Source organism: Diadema antillarum, unplaced genomic scaffold (genome assembly GCF_040938485.1).
Source record: "Diadema antillarum isolate AM-2024a unplaced genomic scaffold, OU_Dant_1.0 seq00000604_RagTag, whole genome shotgun sequence".
Taxonomy (NCBI): Eukaryota; Metazoa; Echinodermata; class Echinoidea; order Diadematoida; family Diadematidae; genus Diadema; species Diadema antillarum.
Window position 1 is genome coordinate 845,166 of NW_027271532.1, and position 24,576 is coordinate 869,741.

At 39.2% G+C, this 24,576-nt stretch overlaps 1 protein-coding gene across 2 annotated transcripts in view; it reads right to left on the minus strand.

The window, feature by feature from the left end:
* Positions 1-1,522: 1,522 nt before the first annotated feature.
* LOC139735868 (uncharacterized) overlaps positions 1,523-24,576 on the minus strand; it is a 113,770-nt gene continuing 90,716 nt past the window's right edge. For both annotated transcript variants that reach the window (XM_071646616.1, XM_071646615.1), the window contains exons 6-7: positions 11,253-11,381; positions 1,523-3,042 (exon numbers count right to left, since the gene is read on the minus strand). In XM_071646616.1, the coding sequence (XP_071502717.1) occupies positions 2,161-3,042; positions 11,253-11,381 (1,011 nt within the window). In that variant the 3' untranslated portion in view covers positions 1,523-2,160. The remainder of the gene's footprint in view (positions 3,043-11,252; positions 11,382-24,576) is intronic.

Consider the following 24,576-nt stretch of genomic DNA (forward strand, 5'->3'; position numbering starts at 1 on the left):
GATGATCTGACTTCAAACTTTATATTCTTGGCTCAGCCGTCAGTGACTTTCGGATCCTTTTGTTGTGGTGGGTCACATATACATGCATCAGGATACCCCAAAAGGTTTTTTAGTTACGCCGTCCAAAATTGATTACGGATGGACAACCCGAAAACATAATGCTTCCAGTGACATTTTGTGGTGGAGGCATGAAAATGATGAATTAGTTATCAAAATGAATTGCTAAAATTGATAAACTCATGTATATGAGCATGAGCAGAGTATGGAAATATGTTCACAGCATTACTCAGTAGCTGCAAGAGAAATGACTTTGATCCCTCTACATTAAGCTTGAAAACTGTGGGTAGGTGTGCAATGCATTGTGACGATATTGCTTGAATTAAGGCTGATCATGCAGGAACTAAAAAAAAAAAAAAAAAAAACTAGAGAAGCACCTCTGCGAAGCAGCTCATTTCCACCACTTGTTCTCCGAATGAGATCAGTGATTTCCACTCACACGTATATATGTTGAAAATTGCCCAATTTTCCAATATAGAAGCCTTTTGTTATGTCATCAGCTTCCAGCTGCGCGGCACCTCACCCCAGCAAAGCATGCCCTTTAGTGTGCATATGCAAACCCCAAAAATGCACAGCTTGAACTCCCAAGTTCATTGACACTTCCTGCCAAAAGATCAAAAATCATTCATAAAATCCATAATACCCGGATCACTACTAAAATTTAATCATCTGTTCCTTGTGTCACTTCCAACCTTTCCTAGATGTTTAATCCAAAACAAATCACAACTTTTTAGATTTATTTTGCACACAGACAAACAAACTGAAAAACAAATGTCGATGAAAACATAACCTCCTTCTTTGGCGAAGGTAATAATAAAAATGACATCCCTAGCTAATTTTTGAAGATTCAAACACATTTCCAACATGTTATATTCTATACTATACTTTTGTGTGAAAGGCTTTAAGAATTATCAGGAGGTCTCCTTAATAATAATCTGAGCCTTAAAAACCCTGCCCTCAAGGCCACTTTGGACACCACATAATCTTATGTGTTCTGAAGAACTCTGCATTTCCTCCCCACTTTGGATAATTCCTGCCAAATTTAATAAATGGGGCCCCCATCTTTGGAACTGCCATGGAATCAGTCAGCTTTTCCCTTGAAGTAGAGCATATGCATGCAATGCAATTACAGAGTCACACTTGATCTGAAGTTGTCTTCTACAATCAATGCATTGGATCTTAAACTTGGTACACCCTCTGGTGCTAAATTAGTCCATCTCTGCCAATGCCATAAACATTCCTTCTCTTTACTTCGATCCGGTTGTACTACTTCTAGATCAGAAGAAAGTTATCTTTGAAATGCACTGTTTGGACCTTTAAACCTGCTCCTGTGTCCCACTGGGGCTATCAGCAAAACATTTGAAGTAAACAACTTCATATTCACTACTTATCAAAAGAATGAGCCATGCCACGTTTTGTGAGTGTGTGATCATGCACTGCAAGGTTGAAAATGTATATGTCAAATTTAACCCTTGTGCCCTTCCCACAGGTGAGCACAAACCAAAATACACAATTTTTTTCTTTACAAAGTGGTGGAAGGGTTGTGAAAATCACAGTTCTAATTCACACCATTCCTTCTTTCACCATCATCTTGAGCATTGAGTTAAAAGCTTCATTTGAAGGGGGAGTTCACTATAAATACATATTCACGAGTAAATTCACTGAATGTAGAAATGATAGTACATAGTAGTGAAAAAAAATAAGGAGAATTCCACAAAATTTCATTTTGTATGTAAAGCACACATTCCTTTGACTAGTTACAAGACAAACATTAAGTGTAACATTATTCCCCCGTCTTTCAAAAGAGGTAAGTCACATACTCTTTCAATATGCTACAAAAACCAAAATATGTCAGGTTCTGAATATATATATTTTCCTTTCATCGTTGCCCTACTGTGACAATACACATTGTTTTAGTCTTCTCGTCTAGTGATGACGGCACATGGATTTGATCAAAACTTGTAGGTAAAAATTTAAAACTTCTGAATAGATAGTCCAATGTTACTCAAAATTTGTTGACATGCATTCCTAATATTTCTGCATTTACACTATCCACATATCTGGCATGAACTCCCTTTTAATTATTAGAATAGGTGTCATGCTCTAAAATGAGAAGTAAATCTTGTTCACTGCCTTATAGTCCCATGACATGCTTGCTCCTCTTCCACGCAGTAAGCTTTGACTGCGATTTTCCACTAGTCCACCGAACATAACAAGTTCACCTCGAGCTGTTGTCAAGGAGGCCATGATAGTGGAATCTGGTGGTGGGCCATGCTGGGCTGGGAGTACCCCTGAAACCAATCTCTCATGGAACTCGGGTGATGTTGAATCTGGAACAGGCAACCAGCTGACAAGGGCCTGAGTGGTTGCCTGACTAACATCTAACACATACAGCTGCAATGTTGATTTCTTTGGCTGAGGCCCTGGTGTTGGCCATGGATATGGGCTAGCCTGTGCCTCTGGGCGACATTTACATTTTAGGAGATTTAAATGTGCCCTCTCTGTGGTGCTTTCTGTCACAGTTGAATCAAGCGAGGTAACATTCTTTGTAAGCCCCTTCTGTCCATTAATGATCTTCACTTTAGGTCTAGCTCCCCCATAGTCCTTAGGTCGAGCACCACCACATTCCTTTGGTACAGACTCTACAACACTATTCGTTTTAGTACATGTGCTTGGACAAGGACTGCCATTATCTGCACTGTCTGTAGAAGAGTTTGTGCAAGCGTTGATACTGTCCTTGATACCTGACACTGCCACCTGATGGCCAGACAGGTGCTGGCTGCGACGTAACAGGCTCTGCAGATTGTTCTGACCACGGTGGGAGCTACGCCCCTTGTGCTCCAAGTCTCTGGTGCTGCTCATGGCAGACTGCTTGGTATGAGGCCTTGTGGGGGATGGTGTGTTGGTTGTATGATTCCGCTTGCGGGAAAGTCCGAATGGCTTCTGCCGTTTTGCTGTTGAATAGATGAGCACAGTGTCTCCAACCTGTAATGAATATGAAGGTTTTTAATTGATAAGCAAATTTCTATAGATATTTAAGGGCTAGTGTTATCTGAACACGATACCTCTGGGACTTTACTGTATCACACCTAGCAATTCATACCGGATGCTGTTCGTTATTCCGAAGGTTCGTTATTCCGAAGGTTCATTATTCCGAGGGTTCGTTAATCCGAAGTTTCGTTATTTCGAGGGTTCGTTAATCTGAAACACACAAATTCCCTATACCTAGAGGTTCGTTAATCCGAAAATGAAAAATGGTTCGTTATTCCGAACACTTGTGGCGTTATTCCGAAGGTTCGTTAATCCGAAAATGAAATAGGGTTCGCTATTTCGAAGGTTCGTTGATCTGAAATGGTATAGGGTCCGTAACGAACCTTAGGAATAACAAGCTTTGTTTCATTTTTGGATTAACGAACCTTCAGAATAACGAACCTTATTTCATTTTCGGATTACTGAACCTTCGGAATAACAAACCTCATCATATTCTCGGATTAACAAACCTTCAGAATAACTAATCTTCGGAATAACGTACCTTCGGAATAACGAACCTTCGGACTAAAGAACCTTCGGAATAATGAACTTTTGGAATAACGAGCTGTAACCATAAATACCTTGCTAATCAAGAAGGGAGAGTAACACAGATGCAAAGTGTACAATACATGCACACTGTTCTTTCTTCTCTTTCACTAAATGCATGCATGTATGCACACACATGTAGGCCCCCTACATGCACATATTACACTGAAACCCTGTTATTCCGGTTATAACGAGGACATTATCGGTGCATCATGATAAAGAAAAACATAATCTGATCTAAAATGACGAGATTCCATTTCTTGACCTGCTGCTTTCAAACATGCGACAAATGAAACACTGAAAACTGAATTCACCCTATCAATGTAATCTCTTTCTTGTTCTTCATAGTCTGTGCTCAACACAGTAATGTGCAATGTACACACATGTGCATAGTAGATATACTGTATGCTGTCTCTTGAGACATGAATTATCTGAAGCGGAAAGAGGAAACAAACGTGCTTTATCATCCATTATCAGTGACGAATAACCAAGTAACATTCTTTCTATGTTTTCTTATAAACCACCCGATAAGACACACAAATACCCTCCGATGTTCTAAGATCACTGAACATAATCATTGGATTTTTTCTTGTAATACACATGCTCAAACCAGATTGCAACGTAAAAAAAAAAACCAACAAAGTTCATTCAAAAACTTTTCATCTAATGAAACTCGTGGCAGAAAATAGAATGATAATTTACGTTTTTGAAATGCATGTGCAGCTTATCATTATCCTTTCGATTTTTTTTTTTTGCTGGTTGGTCAATATTGGCATGTACCGCATTACGTAAAAGATTAAAGCTGAAATAATTTATGAAATCGTGATCCCGCCGGGTGGCAATAGTATAAAACAAGTTGAATAGTGCATGTTAATCTATATGAGTTGATGTTCAGAAGAATTAACAAACGATATTGAACAATTTTAGTAGATCTGATTTTTTACATAACCATTTAACACTGCATTTCACAATCGAATGTTTTAATTCTCTCATAATGGTCAATGATGAGGTAGAGATATGCGTAAAAAGGATCACAAATTCAACCCTGTCAAGCATCTTTCAAGAACGCATGTACATACTGCAAAGAGATTTCTGTTGCTACCACAAAATCCGTCCATATAAGCTGCTGGGGGTGGGGCAACAGCAAAACTAAATAGTAACTAGAAATGTTGCTAAGGCGACTGGTATGCCTCCGCCACAATGCATGATTCTCCTAATAGGTCTATAGTACATGTGGACAATGTGTGATTTCATTTTCACATAACTGGAAAAATATTAAAATGACAAGTTTGTCACAAATGTGTTGAATGTTCACCTTCCTTGACCTAGGTTTAATTGGATGAATAGGAGAGCATGTATTTGGGGATTTAAGGACTTTAACTTGACTTTGCCCATTCATAAGTTTATGCATTGAGTAATTTTCAAGGTGTGGAGAAAAAGTGCAATTTCTGTATTGAAAAGTACATTGTTACCATTTTCATCTGGCCTTTGACCCTAAAATTCATAGGATAATCACTGTCAGGCAGAACATGCATAAATATGTAGAAAGTTTCAAGATAACTTGAGCCACTTCTGAGATATGGAGGAAAAAGTTAGTTCAGCACTTCCCCTTGATCTCTGACCTTTTGACCTTTGAGGCAAAAAAAGAAAACAAAAAAAAAAGTTTCCTGAGAATCTCTATCAGGTTATACATGCATACACCAAGTGTAAAAAAAAATAATCCTGCTGGCATTGCATAAATATAAGGGAAATAGTAAAATGTTGAAGTGTTGCCCTTGACCTTTGACCCCTGACCCTTGACCCCATGAACCCTAAATTCTCTAGATAATCACTGCCAGTAAGTACATGTATATATATACTATGTTCCATGAAGATACCTTGATTAATTTCCAAGTTATGGAGAAAAAAGTGAAGTTTTAATATTGTTACTTGACCTTTTGACCTTTGACCTCAAGACCCCAAACTTCCACCAGAGAATCTTAATTGGGTAATACATGTATACACTAAGTTTTAAGAAAATATCTTCGGGCATTGCATAGACATGGTGGAAATAGTGAAATTTTATGTATTTGACCTTGATCTTTTGACCTTTGACCTTGAGCATGTGCACCTAAAAGTTGATAGGCAGAACTTCACCCCCTAATGCACATACATGCCAAGTTTCATCAGGATACCTCAAAAGGTTTTTTAGTTATGCTGTCCACAAAATTCATTACGGACGGAAGGACGGACGGACAACCCGAAAACATAATGCCTCCAGCACCACTTCGTGGCGGAGGCATAACAATGAAAACAGTGCATCATCAGTGCCGCAACGCAAACAAGTCACACCAGTGAAATGGAGTCAAAAGGAGCCTGAGCTTTCGATCCTAGCAGAATCTTTGTCAGAAGTAAAATGACAAACGGGCAGGGAAAGCAATCACAAATAAGAACTACATACAACAGGCACAGTCAGGGGAGGGCTAGGGACACGGAACAGAGAAAACAAAAGGGATGGGTTAGAAGTCAAGGGCAGGGGGCCCAAAAAGCAAGTTAAGGAGGGGGATAAAAGCAAGAGGGTGGACAAACAAACGGCAGAAGTGGGTCAGTGATGATCCAAAGGATCACAGGGCAACTTGTGAAGGATAAAGATGAATAGAGAGGCAACATCACACAAGACAAGCAAAAACAAAGTGATAAAGAATGGGAAAAGAGTGATACAGCAACAATATGAGTGAAAGGGGGGGGGGGGGGGGGGAACGACTGAACAAGCAGCATGCCCTAACCTGGTGTACAGAGAAGTAGCAACAAAATGAAAGCGAGAGTCAACCAACAAATTCAAGATACAAAACATATCAAAGTGTGTGTATGTGTGCACTTATTCATGGTGTAAAACAAGGACACACATACAAACTTTACATTTAAACCGAGGACAAACAGAACCGAGGATGTCCTCGGTACGCAGATCATTCCAAATGGTCTGCTTTTGCATGCTTTTGTGTGTAGGGGTACAGGTTTGTAGGTTCTTGATTAACAATATTGTAGTAAGTCCTCGGTTGGATGGTAATATACAAATGAGTTCTCGGGTGACAAGAGTCCTACTTACACACAGGTCCTTGGTTATGTGGTAAAATTCCTATGGGTAAGACAGGCCTCGGTTTCCACCATAGACGCGTATATATGTACAATGTATGTGTGTGTGTGTGTGATGTGATCTGTCACATCAAAAGTACCGTAGCCACAAGTTGCTGGCACCACAACCCAGAAAAATCAAATTTTAGTTGAGGTACCGAAACTATTTGTCTACCTCAAGCTCAAATTTCAAGGTGTTGCATCTACTAGAAAAGTGTGAAATATTAAATTTTTTGTAGCTTTTAATTTTTTGGCTCATCTATTTTTGTTGCACAGTATGAGCAAGGACTTTGCAAGGCAAGTTCATGAGCTCTGCCCCCTAGCAACTTGTCGAAGCTGATGGGCTGGTGATGATGTACTTCACTGAAGTCGTTCATTGCCCAAGTGCAAGTAACAAAGCATGATCGATCATAAACAAAAACGAAGAGCATTTCTGTTTCTATTGAAGAGAGCCATGGCCTTCGGCGTAGTTGAAGCAAACAATACACAGCATGTGCTCTGTCAGCTGATTGGACATAATCCTAAAATGATACTGTCAAGAATGTGTAGCTGTGTGAACATCTGCTGTAAGCATGTAGCTGAAGTTAACAGATTACATCTTTTCCCCTGAAGTGAACACATTACTTCTTTTCCCCCAGTAGCTAAATGACCCTTAATCTACATGTATAGATATATTAAAGCATTGTGCTATCATTACTCTCGAGTGCTCATTATCTTTATTAAAGGCATTATTTACCATTTGCTCATGAAACAAAAACCCAGCATTAGTGCTTCAGAATAGATCTAAGATGAGAGTTAGGATAGAGACAACCAACGTAAAAATGTTAATCTATTGTAATTAATGTTAAGTACTGTTAAATATTATATTTGAATGTGGATAACAATTACAATACGATTACTTCTAGAATAAACCGTCTACAGTTACCATTTATTGAAAAAAATAGTGATATCACCTCAAATTGTAGGCTTTATTGCAAAATTTTTATATGGTATGATGTTTTGTGATACAACTGACCTACACATACACATCAAATGTGATAACTCAAACAATTATTCAATCAGTTCTCCTAATGGTAAACTATACCTCAATGACAAATTTATTTTTTTTCTCCTTTCTTTACTTTGAATATGTGGTTGTTCAAAGCAAGAAAAATCCGAGCACAAAACTCTTTTGCTACAAACCTTAAAGACGCCAGTGTTGTCTTGATTTACATGTAGCTTTTTTGTGAAGAATATGTACAGCTTTTACGCAGGCAATAAAAGCTACAATGCCCCCCTCCCCCCTAAAAAAAAAAGAAAAAAACTTTGAAATATGGGAGAGGTGAAGAATTGTAGCTGTTCTATCAGTGCAATCCCCTTTAGAGCTAGTTTCTAAATCCTGTGTGTAAGTCATTATCTATCAATTTTTATGATAACAAGAGACCCGGGGGTCACGCGCTCACCTGAGTATCGCAAGTTCACCCTCCATGCATTCTTGCAGACTCTTACCTGAGAACATTGGAAACTTATGGTGGGGGTAGCTTTGAGAGTGGGGGCATGGTGTCCATTTACATATTCCATCACACTGGTAAAAGATACCTACCAAGTACACTGTACTTTATAGAATGTTGGATTATGCAGCTTGGGGAAAAAAGACTTAAAGCCCTATCACTTTTGATTAGAACTAGAGAAAAATATTATTGAATATTCATTAATCTAGGAGGTTTGGACCCCCTGGGGCCCCCAAGGAAAGCATGGTGCCCATTCAAACACTTTGAAATCTTATCCCCATGGGAATGCTATTTGCCAAGTTTGGTGAAAATCCATTATGTTGTTTTCAGCAAGAAGATGAAAATTTAGGTCCGCATTTGGACCCCCCCCCCATCCCATCCTGCTTCCTTGGGTCCCAAGGGGGTGGAGGGGGTAGGGCACCCCTGATTTTCCCATGAATAAACTTGAAACAACAGTCATCAATATACTGACTCATTGTATCAACTTGGCTCAATCACTTCTGGTTCCAGAGAAACTCTGTAAAGATTCCTTACAGGAGGGTGGGGGGTGGGACCCCTGGGGGCCCCCAGGTGGGGCATGGTGCCCATTTGATGGAATTGAGATTCTATCTTCCCAGGGATGCTACCTGCCAAGTTTGGTAAAGATCACAATACCTGCCAAGTTTGGTGAAGATTTGTGATCTAGGGTTTTTAAGAAAAAGATGAAAATTTACAATTTTGGTCCAAATTTAGGTCCCCTGGGGACCCCCAGGTGGGGCATGGTGCCCATTTGGTGGAATTGAGATTCTATCCCCCTAGTGATGCTACCTGCCAAGTTTGGTGAAAATTTGTGATAGGGTTTTCAAGAAAAAGATGAAAATTTACAATTTGGTCCAAATTTAGGCCCCCCTGGGGCCCCCAGGTGGGGCATGGTGCCCATTTGATGGGAATGAGATTCTTTCCCCCTAGGGATGCTACCTGCCAACTTTGGTGAAAATTCATAATGGCATTTTCAAAAAAAAAAGATGAAAATATACAATTTGGACCCCGTTAGGACCCCTCCCCACCCCCCCTCCCCTGGGTCCCAAAGGGGGCACCCCTGATTCCGCCATGAACAAACTTGAAACTACAGTCATCAATGTACTAATTCATAGTATTAACTTAGCTCTATCACTTCCAGTTCTAGAGAAGAAGATTTTTTAAGATTCCTTAATTTTGGGGGTTTGGGCCCCTCTGGGGGGGCCCCCAGGTGGAGTATGGTGCCCACTTGAACAAATTGAGATCCTATCCCCCTAGGGATGCTACCTGCCAAGTTTGGTGAATATCGGTCACGGGGTTCTCAAGAAGAAGATGAAAATGTAAAAAGTTTACGCATGACGCACGCCGGGTGAAGAGCATGCACGCGCTACTGTGTCTCATTGTACCTGATGAAGCTCAGTAGTAGCAAACAAAATGTTGTACATACCTTACTACAATTTTCTTTGCGAGACAAACAATTAATTTTACCCCTATCATCTTAGATAGCTGTATTCTTCATCAGAAATATCTGTCAGATGAATTTGAGGCAGTTGGTAAGTGTGAAGGTCCCCTGATATTTGCGGTTTCATATTGCCCAGAGGTCACCCCGTCCCTGGCACGGCTTCGCAATTTTCTGAAAAATACCTAATTTTCCCTATCAATGTCAATCAGCTCCCTCACTTAAGCCTGACAAATACGAGGGTGATGCGACTCTGGACTTTGCCGCAAATATCGGGGCACTTCACACTTACCAACTGCCTCAAATTCATCTGACAGATATTTCTGATGAAGAATACAGCTATCTAAGATGATAGGAGTAAAATTAATTGGGCATATCATATCGTCTTTGGGGGCAGGTAGGACTGATGTTACTTCATGCACGAGAGTGCTTGAGCATGAGTTCAATTTGGAATAGCCTTTAGCGCCTGCCGTATTCTTCACTCATGGAGACAGGGTTCCCAATATTCGGTTGTAAAACACCACTTGAAGAGCCTTCAGAAACACATTACACAAAGTTGTTGGGTCTACAGCCGGATTTGTGGTAGTGTTCTGAATACCAGTAATCGTGCATGTATTTGTTGCAGGTCGCAACATGGGTGGGTTTTTGTTCTGTACTGCCTGAGAGGCAGGAGGTTTACTTGTGGCCTCATCTCTGGCTACGACTGTGGAGGCAGGAGTTTAACCTATGGCCTCATGCACAGTGGCTTTCTCTTTGGATTTGGTTGTCTTACATTTCCAAGTATCAGCAGTAGCTTTGCTGCCCTTCATACTCTTTTGGGAAAATGTTTTCATTTTGTTGGGGGACCTTTGGTTGATATTTCAGACTGATTCAGTCTTTTCTGTCCGTCCCTACTAGCGTTAGGTATCTCCTGCATCCCACGCTGAGACGTGGTCGCAAGAGACTTGCTCGCTGAGACAGCGTAGTTGCAAGAGACTTGCTTGATTCCCTAGTTTAGGCGGCATGACTACCGATCACGAAGCCCTTAAAAGGGCTTATACCTCATACTGTAAAAGGGAAAGCACACAAATATTTTTGCATGCCATATGTTCCAGTATTTACCGTCTTGATTCTGTGGAATTAAAAACATGCGAAACTCAATTGTCGGAAAACTGCTGGGAAGATCTGACATACATAGCGCTCATAGTGGTCTATTATGCAGTGTGGGAATGATGCTCCCGAATGGTTGCCAGGGCAACCGAGAGAGCAAAGAACTTTTAAGCTACTGAGGTTGATTCTGAATGGGATCAGAATGGCATGTGACATGGATAGGTACGTAAAGTGATATGAAGTAGATAGTTAATGGGTGACAGAAGAAAGATGATGGATGATAGTATGTCAGACAAAAAGGTGACTTGAATCTGGGGGTCAGGTAATGAATGAAGAGGCATTCATTCCAATCATTTATTCAATGATATTACGATTTGTTTTTATTACATAATGTCATATTTCAGCAATACATTACATAAGAGTTAACCATTTTAGCATAAAGTGTAAAATAAATTCAATCATGTCTCACATACCTTGCAGGAGGGATGTTGCCAGATCTGAGGAGCAGCAAACTCTTCATTGCATACTCTCATTTCTTGCCATTTCCACTTAGGGCCACTCATGTCCAGCAGCCAGGCATCTGACAGAATCTCTAGAGGGGCCTGTAGCAGGGACAGAATATCAAGAGATATTGTGCATGCTATTAAAGCCAAAACATAGTTCTCAGAAGGGCTCAAAATTCATCTTCCATCCTTTGGAGTTTGCATGCAATACATCGAAAGTGTCTAAAAAAAAAACAAGGCAAGTGCCAAAATGTGTCCCGCCCATTCGCCTACAAGAAATTAATGTTTTTCTAAATCCTGGAAGTTCATTGACCCCGCCTATGACCTTTGACCTTGTGGTGACCTTCAACTCACCAAGGGACATTTACTAGCCAAGTTTGGTCACAAACGGACATATGGATCAAAAGTTATGAGCCATAATTGAAACGCGCCGTAAAAACTTAACATTGGGCCCTAAAAGTTTGTTGACCCCTGTCTGTGACCTCTGACCTTGTGGTGACCTTCAATTCCCCAAGGAACTTCTACCATCCAAGTTTGGTCACAAACGGACATAGGGATAAAAAGTTATGAGCCATAAGTTATGACCTTCAACTCCCCAAGGGACATCTAAAGTTATGAGCCATAATCGAAACGCGCCGTAAAACATTGGGCCCTAAAGTTCCTTAACCCCTGCCTGTGACCTTTGACCATGAGGTGACCTTCATGTTTGGTAAAATGTGTAACTTTACATAACCACTCTTCCCTCCAAGTTTGATTGAAATTGAAGTCCTCAGTAGAGAGTTATTCAAGTTCTCATAGCATTACAGACGGACTGACGGATGACGGATGGAGGACGGACAGAAGCCGCAGATGATCCCTTAGTCTCCCCGCACCTCCAGTGGGCTCGACAAAATAACTTGTCTGGCTGATGCGATTAGCCAGGATATTGGACTGTTTTGGAGTATTTTTAGATCAAAGTGTGAAATAATAAAAAAGTCGATTTGCGCGACTGTTATTTCTGAAATGCCCTCTTGATTCAATACTGGATACACTACTCGTATGTGATGACTGAATCATGCCCTAGCGGCAGTATTGAAAAGCATTCAGCTAACATGCTGCACACAATTCACTCTCCTGTTTGATACTGCTTGGCCATAATCTGGCAGAACTCCCTAAGTCGATTTTGGTCGATTTTCAGATTTTGAGTGTTTTGTGTGTTTTTTCTCATGCTCTTTCAAGTGGGCCAAAAATTAAGTTGTGATTCGGTACAGAAAGTTATTTTTAGAAAGTAATTTTGGCAAAATTCCTGAGGAGAGAGGGTGATTAATCTGGCAGAACTGCGTAAGTCAAGATACGAAATGAATTTTCCAATGTTAATCAGGCAGAACTGCGTAAGTCGACTTACGACAACGCTTGGACCAAGGTGTTCCTGCATCCCGCACGGACATGGTATATCTTAACACGTGCGTGCGTGGTCTTGGTAGTGACGAATGCGCTGCGCGTTCAAGCTAGCAGTGCCTAGGTAGCTAGACACGTCGTACGGCGCGGCTACGGAGTATGTACACGACGACAGTCATGCTAAAGCAATGGATCCAAAAGCAACTAGAATCGGAATTTGTCAACACTGACAAATTAGGTGATCCGATCTGTTCGGAAATCAATTGTTTGAGTCTCCTGATCCCAATAGGCATGACCATACCGGTTTCATCTGTGTTAAGTGGACATTGGCCGTGTGATGTTTGGATTCTCATTTAGAAAAGGGAGTCAGACCTGCCATCTATGTTACACAATTCCGTGTACACTAACGAAGATACAGAATGAAGTATATTTGACCTTTGACCCCACTTTCCACAGACAAGATGGCATCTGAGCAAAAAGTAGTTATTTTGTGAAATGATCCTTGTAAGATGGTCTTTACGTGTAGAAAATATGGGAAAGAAAGGACATGTATTCACCAAGATACAGGATGATACATTTATGACCTTTGACCCTAATTTACATACCAAAGATGGCATCTGATCAAGTAGTTGTTATTTTATGAAATAATGTCCGTGACATGACCTAAACATGTGCAAAATATGGTGGTGATAGGGTATGTTTTTCTTGAGTTATTGCAAAGAAAATTGCAAAAAGAAAGGAATATGAAAATACAGTGAAGATAAACTTTAATTTCAACCAAGTTTTTGGGCGTGATCCCGATACCGTATGAAAAAATAAAGGGCACATTTACGATAGCCCGAAGTCTCAGCTACAACATATCAAAATCTGGGAGAAATTCTCCGAAGCATAAGTGAGCTAGTGCTCGAAAAAGACAGTCATGTCAATTTTCATTTCCAGAAAAACTGCACTCCCATAGAGATAACACGTAAACTGGTCAAATTTGACAAGCTTACGTTGAATCCATTTTTACGAGGTGATGCCGTCATCCAATTAAAATGTTGTTATTACATTAATGACAGAACATTTAATGAGCTACAACATACTGAAATCTGGGTGAAAATCGGCAAAGGATAAGTAAGATACGCTCGAGTGAACTTGAAATTTGATGTCATTTTGAAAATTTACTCTTTTTATTTCATTAAGAAATTTGATATCTTTTAGTCATTTTTCCAGCATCGCCAACCCATGAAATGACATGTACAACTCATCAGCTTTCAGAATATGTAAAGAAAATTGGGGATCACCGTCCATCCTGGCGAGTAAAATCGGATTTAAAATTGGCGTTTTTTTGGCATAGTTGCACTGTATATCGCCATTGACGCACGCACGGAATTTCAACTTTGACGGGCCCGTATGACGTCATATTGAGTCGGATTGACTTGAAACTTGGTAGAAATATTCCTTGACATTTCAGGCATCCGATAAGTGTGAAAAAATGGGAAATTTCACTTGCATATGAGCTGTGCGTGCGTATATATGCGCGCGCGTACGCGTCCGTCCGATTTTTTCAATTTTTCAAAAAATGCTCCAAATGGTCTGAAACGTGTGCAAAAAAAATTTGAGCTCGATTTGAGGATACAAATATTTCAATGCACGTTTTGAGAGAAAAAATGAATTTTGAGAACATGAGTAGAATGCGCATAATTTGAAATATATGTGACGTAAATTTCATCTAAAAATTCCATTCCAATAATGAGATATGATTGAGAATGTGTTTTCATATAATGACGTCATAGTGACATCACGGTTGACTGATCACTATGATACATTAGATTTATCATGTTTGGGACAAGATACATATATGGTATGAGTTTGAAATTGATAGGTAGAGGACTTTCTGAGCTAACCTCTGCACAACTTTTGAGGAGAAAGAAGAAAAAGAAAAACAAAGAATCAGTACAGATACAGAAGGTGATCCGAGAGGATACTCGGATCACCTAATAACCCTCGTTACTCTTGGGGGAAATTGCCACTTTCTTTCCCTTCATAGACTGGCAGGCTTAAAAACAGGTCAATATGCGGTATGCCTTACAATTAAGTTTTGCTACAATCTAGTGTTTTTTAAGCCTAGAGCATTTCTAGATCTAACAAACGCTATAGTTTGCATCTTGTCTGACATCACGCTCCAGTCAACTTCAGGCCTACTTAGTACTGCAGCACTTGTCCATTGTTAATGTACGTGAAATCAATATACTGTGCAGTAGGGTAGGTCACGCGAACAACAATATCTGTAATCAATAGGCATGGCTTCTTAATCTTATTTTGTTTTTCTTTGTAATAAGCGGTTAGTTGGCTTGGATCTATGGGATTGATCTTGAGAAGTTTAATGAATATCTAGGATACCCTCCATAACGATGACATTTTCGATCCAATCCTACAGACGTCAGAAATTGACCAATACTAACACTTTTACAAGTTTACTTTTTAATACTGGTACCGTACCGGTACTCCCAGTTTAGAGTTGTGCAGTAGGGGCCTACTAGACTACTGGGGCCTACCGTTACTTAACTTAGGCTGAATCGCCGGTTATTCTGTCTTTACTCAGTTTTCTATTTTTCTAGATTTGATTCGGCATAGACATTCTTTAAGTCTGTAATATGAAGAATCAAGAATCTACTGGTTAAAAGCTAAATTATAACCATTTAGCCCTAGAAATAGATCTGAAACTTAGATCTAGATCTGTGATCTACTGTATACGCTATAATTTTCGCGAATTGTCGCTGTCACACATTTTCGCGAGTGGTTAAATTCGCGATTGGGGGACAGAAAATATGAAGTGGCAAAGAAAGTGTGAATTTTCAACTTACTAGCAAATAAGAATGACACTAGTTATACACTGCATGAAAAAGACTTGCCAAACTCTGCGAACTAGTAAGTTAGAATTCAACATTTTTGAAGTGGTTAAGTCCATCATGCTAGATTTCTGACGAGTGGTCCCCTTGCGATAATGGATTGGCTCTCTACAGTATTCGTAAGTAGACGTGGACGTGCATAAACAAGCTTAGCCAGTATGGTCTGTTCGGTAAGCCGTGACATGGTATACTAGTACATGTTTTGTACTGATATGTTCGTATCACCAAGGCAAGGGATTCATTTTGGAAGGTAATATTTTCGCGTGTTGTTAATTTCGCGAAGAGCTCCCGACTCGCGAAATTCACGAAAATAAAACCCCTGCGAAATATATAGCGTATACAGTATACTAATACTACTACATACTAGACATTATAGGCTATGTAAGACTTTATAGACTTACCGTTAGTCATTAGATAGGCAGGTTAGGCTTTACGTTGTTCTTAGATCTACTATAACATTAGTAACAATAGTAATAGGCCTAGATCCCCAATAGACAGCTCTACCTGGATATAGAGTCTAGATCTAGAGTCTAGACTAGAAACTAATTTTCATTGATATTACTAGTCTGTTAATGACGCCCCAAAATAGACGTCTGGATGTTACATAGACCTAACATTGAATAGACAATCGAGTAGAAAGAGTTCGAGAGTTCTAGTACGTTTTAGGCCTGCGTAGAGAGGAATGGTTAGAACACTACTACCCTAACGTTAGTACTGTAGTAGGCCTACAGTAGGAGTCGACACAAACGAGACCTAGGGTCTATTTTTTTATTTCTAATAAAGCTGTAAATACACTTTTAGTCAGGCCTAGCTCCTAGTATTCTTTAGTTTAAATAGAGTTCAGGCCTTCAGCCAAAAGGGTCTAGGCATACTCTTACTTTGGGCATAGACTCTTAGAGTAGGAATGATGAGATCAGTAGGCCTATCGTATGCAGATCCCTACGTACCGCTCTACTAGTCTATAGATGTCTAGTGTATCGTTAGGCCTGAATGGACTACGGTCTAGACGGTCTACAATGTAGTACCTACCTGTAGTCTTGATGAACAATATAGCTTAACATCTAGTCTAATATTATTCTTAATCCAAATGCAATGCTTCATGAGATCGACAATGACCCAAGCAGCAGCAGCCAGGCTTTTGAGGTAGCGGTACTTCTTGTGCCGCTAAATAATACAGAAACATGGACACAGACTGACAATATTTGGGGAAAACAAGTTATTTCCCACATACGAATGAATGGATAAAATGAAATTGAATGTGAATCAATAATGATGACTTTATACAATACCAATATTTCAAAAAATTGTACTCGATCTAAAATATTCATTGTTTTGACACTGCATCCGCTGAATAGTAAGGGGGAAAATAGACAGAGATACATAGTTCTGGCTGATAAACCACGTGTTTATCAGCCAGAACTGCATATCTCTAGGAGATACGCAGTTCTGGCTGATAAGCACGTGGTTGACGACTAAAAAAGATACGTAGTTCTACCTGATGAAACACGTGCTTATCAGGCAGAACTGCGTATCTCCTAGAGATACGCAGTTCTGCCTGAAAAACCCCCCACATGGCCAAAGACTTATGCAGTTCTGGCTGATCAACCCGGGCACGTGACCAGAGATACGCAGTTCTGCCAGATTACGATCGCAAAAATTTGGCGACGATTAATCTGGCAGAACTGCGTAAGTTTTTTAAATTGGTAATCATTACTACTTAAAAAGGTCAAATTGTCATTTTTTTGCTGGAAATAAATTCTTTAGACCAATTATGACCAAGAAAAGAGGAAAAATGCAACTCATCGTATCCCAGTTTAGAAAGGTGTAACATTGAATCTTTAAACCCGATTTCTGGCGTAATGTGTTAAAGGAGATACACAGTTCTGCCAGATTACGGCCGTGCTGTGGCCCTATATATATTGTAATTGATGCAATATGAAACATCACAAAGCAACCACCATCGGGGTATGCTCTGAGACTGTAGTACTTCCGGCAAACCTTTTTTGGTTGGTATTTTGCATCTTTATTGTTACCCAACTGAAACTGTGTGTTTAATCATTCTTTCACACATTCCTTAAGCATCGTGTGTACATTTTAGAGGAACAATTGACAGTTCTGCAGGTAACTGAGAAGTATATTGTCTCTTTAAAAGTTGATAAATATGGCTCCCTGTATTAATTGTGCATGCAACACACATACAACGTACGTCCCCCAAAAATGCAAGTGTTTAACAGATATCACCCATAGAGCCATATAAAGAAATATCATTTGAAACCACTGTCCCTACAACAAGAGTCACCACAATTACAAAAACAACTTCTAAGAGTACATGTGTATGTAACTATTTCTATTCAGACCGCTAAATCCTGCATTAAATGTAACTGAACACACTTGCAAGGTGTAATGCATTGATTTCTACATTTTCTACCATATAATACTAACATTAGACAATGCCTGTACCAGCTGAAAAAGCATTTTTTAAGCAAAAGTTCAAGGATGTTTGACCTTGAACGATTTTGCCCATGATCACATTGAGTTCATGTGCATTTAACGGAGCATTCCTTGGCCAAGTACCAAGAGAATGAATTTTACAAAAAGTTGTTTAATTGCACTGAGGAGATATGTGACAGACAAATACATAATGGACAGGCAACCTGAACAGAGACCATGCAGATAGTATTGATGAGAATATGAATATGTCATGGAGTAAATCATTGCCAAGGCATACTTGGCAACATTTGAAAATCAGAAAAATGGAACACTTTTTGAAAGGAAGAAACCCTCCCCTAAATGTGCAATTCACAAGCACGAAGGCTCTTCGGGCAAGGTCCAGGGCCTGTCTAGGGGCCCTGGAAACTCTGGGGTACTAGACACTCTGAGGCAATCTGAGTTTATTTTAGAGACCATTTTCCCTAAAGTATAGAACCAATTTATGGGTGATTTTCATATAAGCACCTGTCTGGATAATGCTGTTCCCACTGTCATGCGATCCGTTATGAACAACATGATTGGTCATTCATATTTGACCGTGGAAATTTCGTAAGCTTCTCTGAAATTTCACATTTAGGTATAAGGTGATGCAAATCCGTATGTGCTGATATAATTTGGTGTGTTTGGATGCAATATGGTTACGATTAGTCAATTTTACGTGACACTATCTGTCACGGTCTGGTCTCCCATTCAGATACAAACCCGTAGGATTGCCCAATCAAATCCATGATTGATAGTGAACTGACATGATCGTGGCAATCAAGGTCCCTGATTTGGGACTATCTGGTACATGGTGTATGTGCAGATATATTCCGATACATTCCAGTACGACCATCACATACTGACTCACTCTGTTGAGATAGGATACGATATCTTTCACAATCAGGATCAAGAGCAACCATCATTTGAGCTACATGTATGATTGGATAATGTAGGGAATATACAATTAACCCTAACTAGGCCGGGCTTTTTAGGTAGATCATAGAGCCGGGGGGGGGGGGGGGGGGGGGCCTCCCAAGCTCCCCTCCAGATCTCGGCCGTCGACCGCGACGAAAATTCACACACACATTGCCTATGACGTAATCTAAAGTACCACCAGATTAAATTTTTTTAAAAGTTATTATTTATGCTAAATTATGCTAATTTATACGTAATGATGCATGAAATCTGATAATTTGATATAAATCACTAAATAAAGCTCAAAATGGGCACATTTTTTTGGGTAAATATTCTTTTTAGTGTCCTGAGCAAATATAAGAGAAAAAAAAGTATTTTATTGTTTTTTGAATTTCTTATGTATTTCTTTGTTTTTTCGACTTTGTTTTTCATTTTTTTGTAATGAAACTTGTCCAAGACATTGTTTCGAACAAGAAGATATGTTATTAATTGATTTTAATCAATAAAACCCCAAAATAATCATGCTTTTATGAAATTTGCCTGTAAGCACAATTTGCACTGAAATTGTACACAAATTCACGTTTTTGAGCAATTTTTGATCTGACATGCACGTACATATTTATGCGCAACTTCGGAACCGCGTGCCCGGGCACCGCAAATTTGGTGTCAAAAGATGCAGGAGACTCAAAAGAAAAAAGTCATGAAACGTCGCGGCGATAGCTTTTCATGTTAGCGATACATCACGCGAAACGTCGAAGGGGGGGGGGGGGCCTAGTTAGGGTTAATCGTACCCTGGACTTCCATTGTTTTTTTTAAGAGTGAACATTTCAACCCACAACCGTTGAGGATCGCAGGAATTGAAGATGACGATAATATGACATTTGAAGTATTGAAATTTGCTTATCAATAATCACCAGAGAGGAAGGCCAGACCAGTCACAACCTCAGAATGACAATCTTCGAAATTGACAGATAATCCCAACTTTGACATGCTCACTCTCCTCCCAAAAACACCAAATACATTGACCACCACAGATCATTGCCCCTCTCGAGAAATATGATACAAAACAAATTCCTGCTCTTTCCTCCAGGATATGTAACCAACAGAATGAAATGAAATTTAAAAAGAGAGTAAAACCTCTTCAAAGTTGTACATGATATGGTTAATATTTTTTCAATATCTTGTAATATATTCACTGTAGTTTTATATAATATGAGATGATACTCATTTGTTTTGCTACCCTGTAATTTAATTATGTTTTGTTTTTCTTTACAACAATGTAACTGTAATGTCTTTTGTCTTGAGAAGCAGAATAAATGCAATGGAACTATAAAGACAGTGGCCAAATAGAATTACTAAAATTAAATGTTATTTTCATTTTCATATTTCCATGTATTTGTATATAATAAAAAATGTCTTTTTTTTGGGGGGGGGGATATTGGAAGTTTGGTTTAGTTTGGCTTGATTTTATTGTATTACTTCTGTATTTTTCACACCAACATAATTGAACATAGCATAGTAAAGTAATAGCAAATTAATTTGGCAGGGGTATACCTACACCTATTGTCTACTTTCTGTGTGAAAATGTGAATGATCTGTTGAGCCATGCACAAGTAAGCACACATAAAAGACAAAATGGTCACTTTTAATCTAGAGTCACAAAAGTTACTTTGGGGAGTCTGTGATATGCTAAATTTTTTATGAATGTTTTCACAGTGCTGATGTTGTTATTACCACTCACTGTGTGACCCCTTATACAATATGTGACCGTGCATCACAAAACGAACGAAAAGTCACGCCCTTTGATTTCACGTGAGGACTCAAAAAAGGTGAAATGGGTCAACCGAGTCAATCTTGAGTTTTCAATATTTTCTGAAAGAGCTATCCTTCTTCTACACTATTCCTTAGTTTGGGATCATAACATGAATGGGAAAGTGTGTTTTCATCAGTTTTTCTACACCCATTTTTGGGGGAGAATAGAATGATCAGGTATGTCTTATCGTCCCCTTTTCATTTCTTGAAATCCTTTGGACACTCTTCACTTTCAAGTCTAATAACTTTTGAAAGGATGATTCTTCTGCCTTGAAAGTTGGCATTCATCATGGGTAGAATGTGTTGATAGAACATGTTTAATATCAGCTTAATCTAATAATTCCTTCATTGTTGTTTCTCAGGTGGTTTACATCCTGTGTTTTATCCCTTTCATTGCACAGCTAGCACAGCTCGGTAAAGATTAAGCGCTTGAATAGACTCTGTAGTTCAGAGCCTATTTTCTCAGTTCGCACTTTCCAAGAGTGTGCACTTTCTTTCTAGTATTCAGATAAGGTAGTCCATTTGACATGAATTACACATCACTTTAAAGCTTAGAGTTTGATCTTTAAGAATCTGTCCTCCACTAAATATCCATATCTGGCGGCTTTTTGTTTGTTTTGTGATGCAGGGTCACATATTAACAATATATTTTAGCATTTACTGTTCATCTTTACAGTGTGTCCACTCAATCACTCCTTATGTTCACACAACATGTGCTATTACATTGGTAACAATATCTGATGACAATCCTGTTAATTAGAAATGTCCATTGCTGCGCAATGCGATTGTATTCCCCGGCACCAGCAGCAGCTTTTGCTTTATATTCACATTTGAGCGAAGGACAAAGATCCCCTCCCCTTCTTCAAACATAAAGGTGAATATTGTGAAGAATAGGCGCAGCTTCACAAAACAATATTTCTGTAAATAGATTGATCAGAGTATAATGCATCTGAATGCAAAATTCAAAAGTACTAGATCTGAAGATATGTCACCTGCATGCAGAGTGGCTACAGGATAGCCACCAATGTCCCAGTCACACAGTTGCGCAAACATTGCTCTGAGTCTGGTGTTGCATCATAAAAAGTGTAATTTTTAAATGGACTTTGGGATGCAATGCTGGATGTAGAGGATTGTTTGAGTAACGGTGTGATTGGGGCTTAAAATGTGATATTTGACCATTTATAAGGAACATCAGAGTAGCATCAACTAGAAATGTCCCTATGGCGACTGGTATGCCTCCGCCATAATGTATGATTTTCCTAATAGGTCTACAGTACGTCTTGACAATGTGCCATGACAGTTTCATCTAAATGGCAAAATATTATGTTGACATGTTATAATGTCTTGAATGTCCACTTTTTAATTGGATGAACGGCTACATTTTCTAAGAGAGCATTTTTTGGGGGGATTCAGGGACTTTTACTGAACTTTTGACCCTTTTATAAGTCTATGCATTGAGTAATTTTCAAGGTACAGAGAAAAAGTGTAATTTCTGTATTAAAAAGTAAATTGTTAGCATCTTGACCTGGCTTTAACCCTTGGCCTTTGAACCTTGACCGTTGACCCTATGACCTCAAAATTCCCAAGAGAATCACTGTCAGGCACAACATGCATATAGATTCATGATGATACCTTGAGCCACTTCCAAGATATGGAGGAAGTGAAATTTAGCACTTTTACTTGACCTTTTGACCTTTGACTTTTTTGGCCAAAAACTTCCCAGAGAATCTCTATTGGGTAATACATGTATACACAAAGTTTCAAGAAAAATCTGGCAGATATTGCATGAATATGATGGAAAAAGTGAAATTTAATGAGTTGACCTTGACCTTTGACCCCTGATCTTTGACCTCATGACCCCCAAATTCCCTAGATAATCACTATCAGTTAGTACATGTATATGTACTATGTTCCATGAAAATACCTTGAACCATTTCCAAGATATGGAGGAAAAAAGTAAATTTTATACATTTTTACTTGACCTTTTGACCTCATGACCCCAAACTCTCACTAGAAACTCTTTATTGGGTAATACATGTATACACAAAGTTTCACGAAAATACCATCAGGCATTTCATAGATATGGGGGAAATAGTGAAATTTTGAGCATTTGACCTTGACCTTTGACCATGAGCATCTGCACCCAAAAGTTGAAAGGCACAACTTCACCCCCTCATACACATACCTGTCAAGTTTTATTAGGATAATTCAAACAGTTTTTTAGTTATGCTGTCCAAAAAATTGATTACGGACGGACGGATGGAAGGACAGATGGACGACAGACGGACAGAACTTGGACGGACAACCCGAAAACATAATGCCTCCTGCGACACTTCGTGGCTGAGGCATAGAAACTGTGGAAGAGTAAACTATGATGTTCACTATAAATAATCTGGAAGAAGTCAGTTTAAAATGTGACTGTCAAGTGCATGCAAGACAGCAACCAATATGCGACAATTGACCTGTAAAAGATGGAACACTGGGGTAGCATCAGAATAAAACAAGGAAAAGTAGAAATTACGCGGTGCGTAATATATGTCCCCGCCGGAAGTAGCATTTTGTAACAAAATGTGCAATATAGGTAAAAAATCAAGGTCAAAGGTCAAAGAAGTCAAAGGTCAAAATTCTGTGTAGAAGTTTTGAAGCCCTCACCTAGTGCCATCACATAAAGCAAACGGAATTGAAATCGGGTTAGAAATGGCGAAGGAGTAGCATTTTGTAGCCAATGTACAATATAGGTCAAAAATCAAGGTCAAAGGTCAAAGAAGGCAAAGGTCAAAATTCTGTGTAGAAGTTTTGAAGCCCTCACCTAGTGCCATCATTAAAGCAAACGGAATCGAAATCGAGTTAGAAATGGCGAAGGAGTGGCATTTTGTAGCAAAATGTACAATATAGGTCAAAGGTCAAGGTCAAAGGTCACAACTGAAATTCTGTGTAGAAGTTTCAAAGCTCCCATGTAGTGCTATCATATAAAGTAAACAGAATCAAAATTGGCTCATAAATGACAGAAAAGTAGCAAATTGAACATTTTGATCACACACGGACGGACGCATGGACGGACGCACGGACGCACAGACACACACACGTACGGAGCCCGTTTCATAGTCCCCTGCTCGAACTCGTTCGGCGGGGACAACTAGAGATTGTAATTTGTCATTACTGACAAATTAAGGTGATCCGATTTTTTTAAATCAATAATTCGAGTCCTGATCGCAATAGGCATGACCATACAGGTTTCATCTGTGTTTAGAGACATTGGCCGTGTGATGTTTGGATTCTCATTTAGAAAAGGGAGTCATATCTGCCATCTTTGGTACCACATTCTGTATACACTAGATAACAAAGATACAGCAACAAATACATATGACCTTTGACCCACCTTTACACTCCCAAGATGGCATCTGAGGAAAAAGTGTTTATTTTGTGAAATGATTCTTGCGACATCGTCTATACGTGTGCAAAATGTGGGAAAGATAGGACAGGTATTCGCCAAGATACATGATGAAACATTTATGACCTTTGACCCTAATTTACATACCCAAGATGTTGTCCGATCAAGTAGTTGTTATTTTATGAAATAATGTAAGTGACATGAACTAAACATGTGCTAAGTATGGGGGTGATAGGGGCTGTTTTTCTTGATTTATTGCAAAGAAAGTTGCAGAAAGAAAGAAATATGTCAATACATCGAAGATAAGCTTTAATTTCAACCAAGTTTCTCGATGTGATTTCGACGTCGTATGAAAAAACGAAGGGCACTTCACGATGGTGCAAAGTCTCAGCTACAACATATTAAAATCTGGGAGAAATTCACCCAAGGGTAA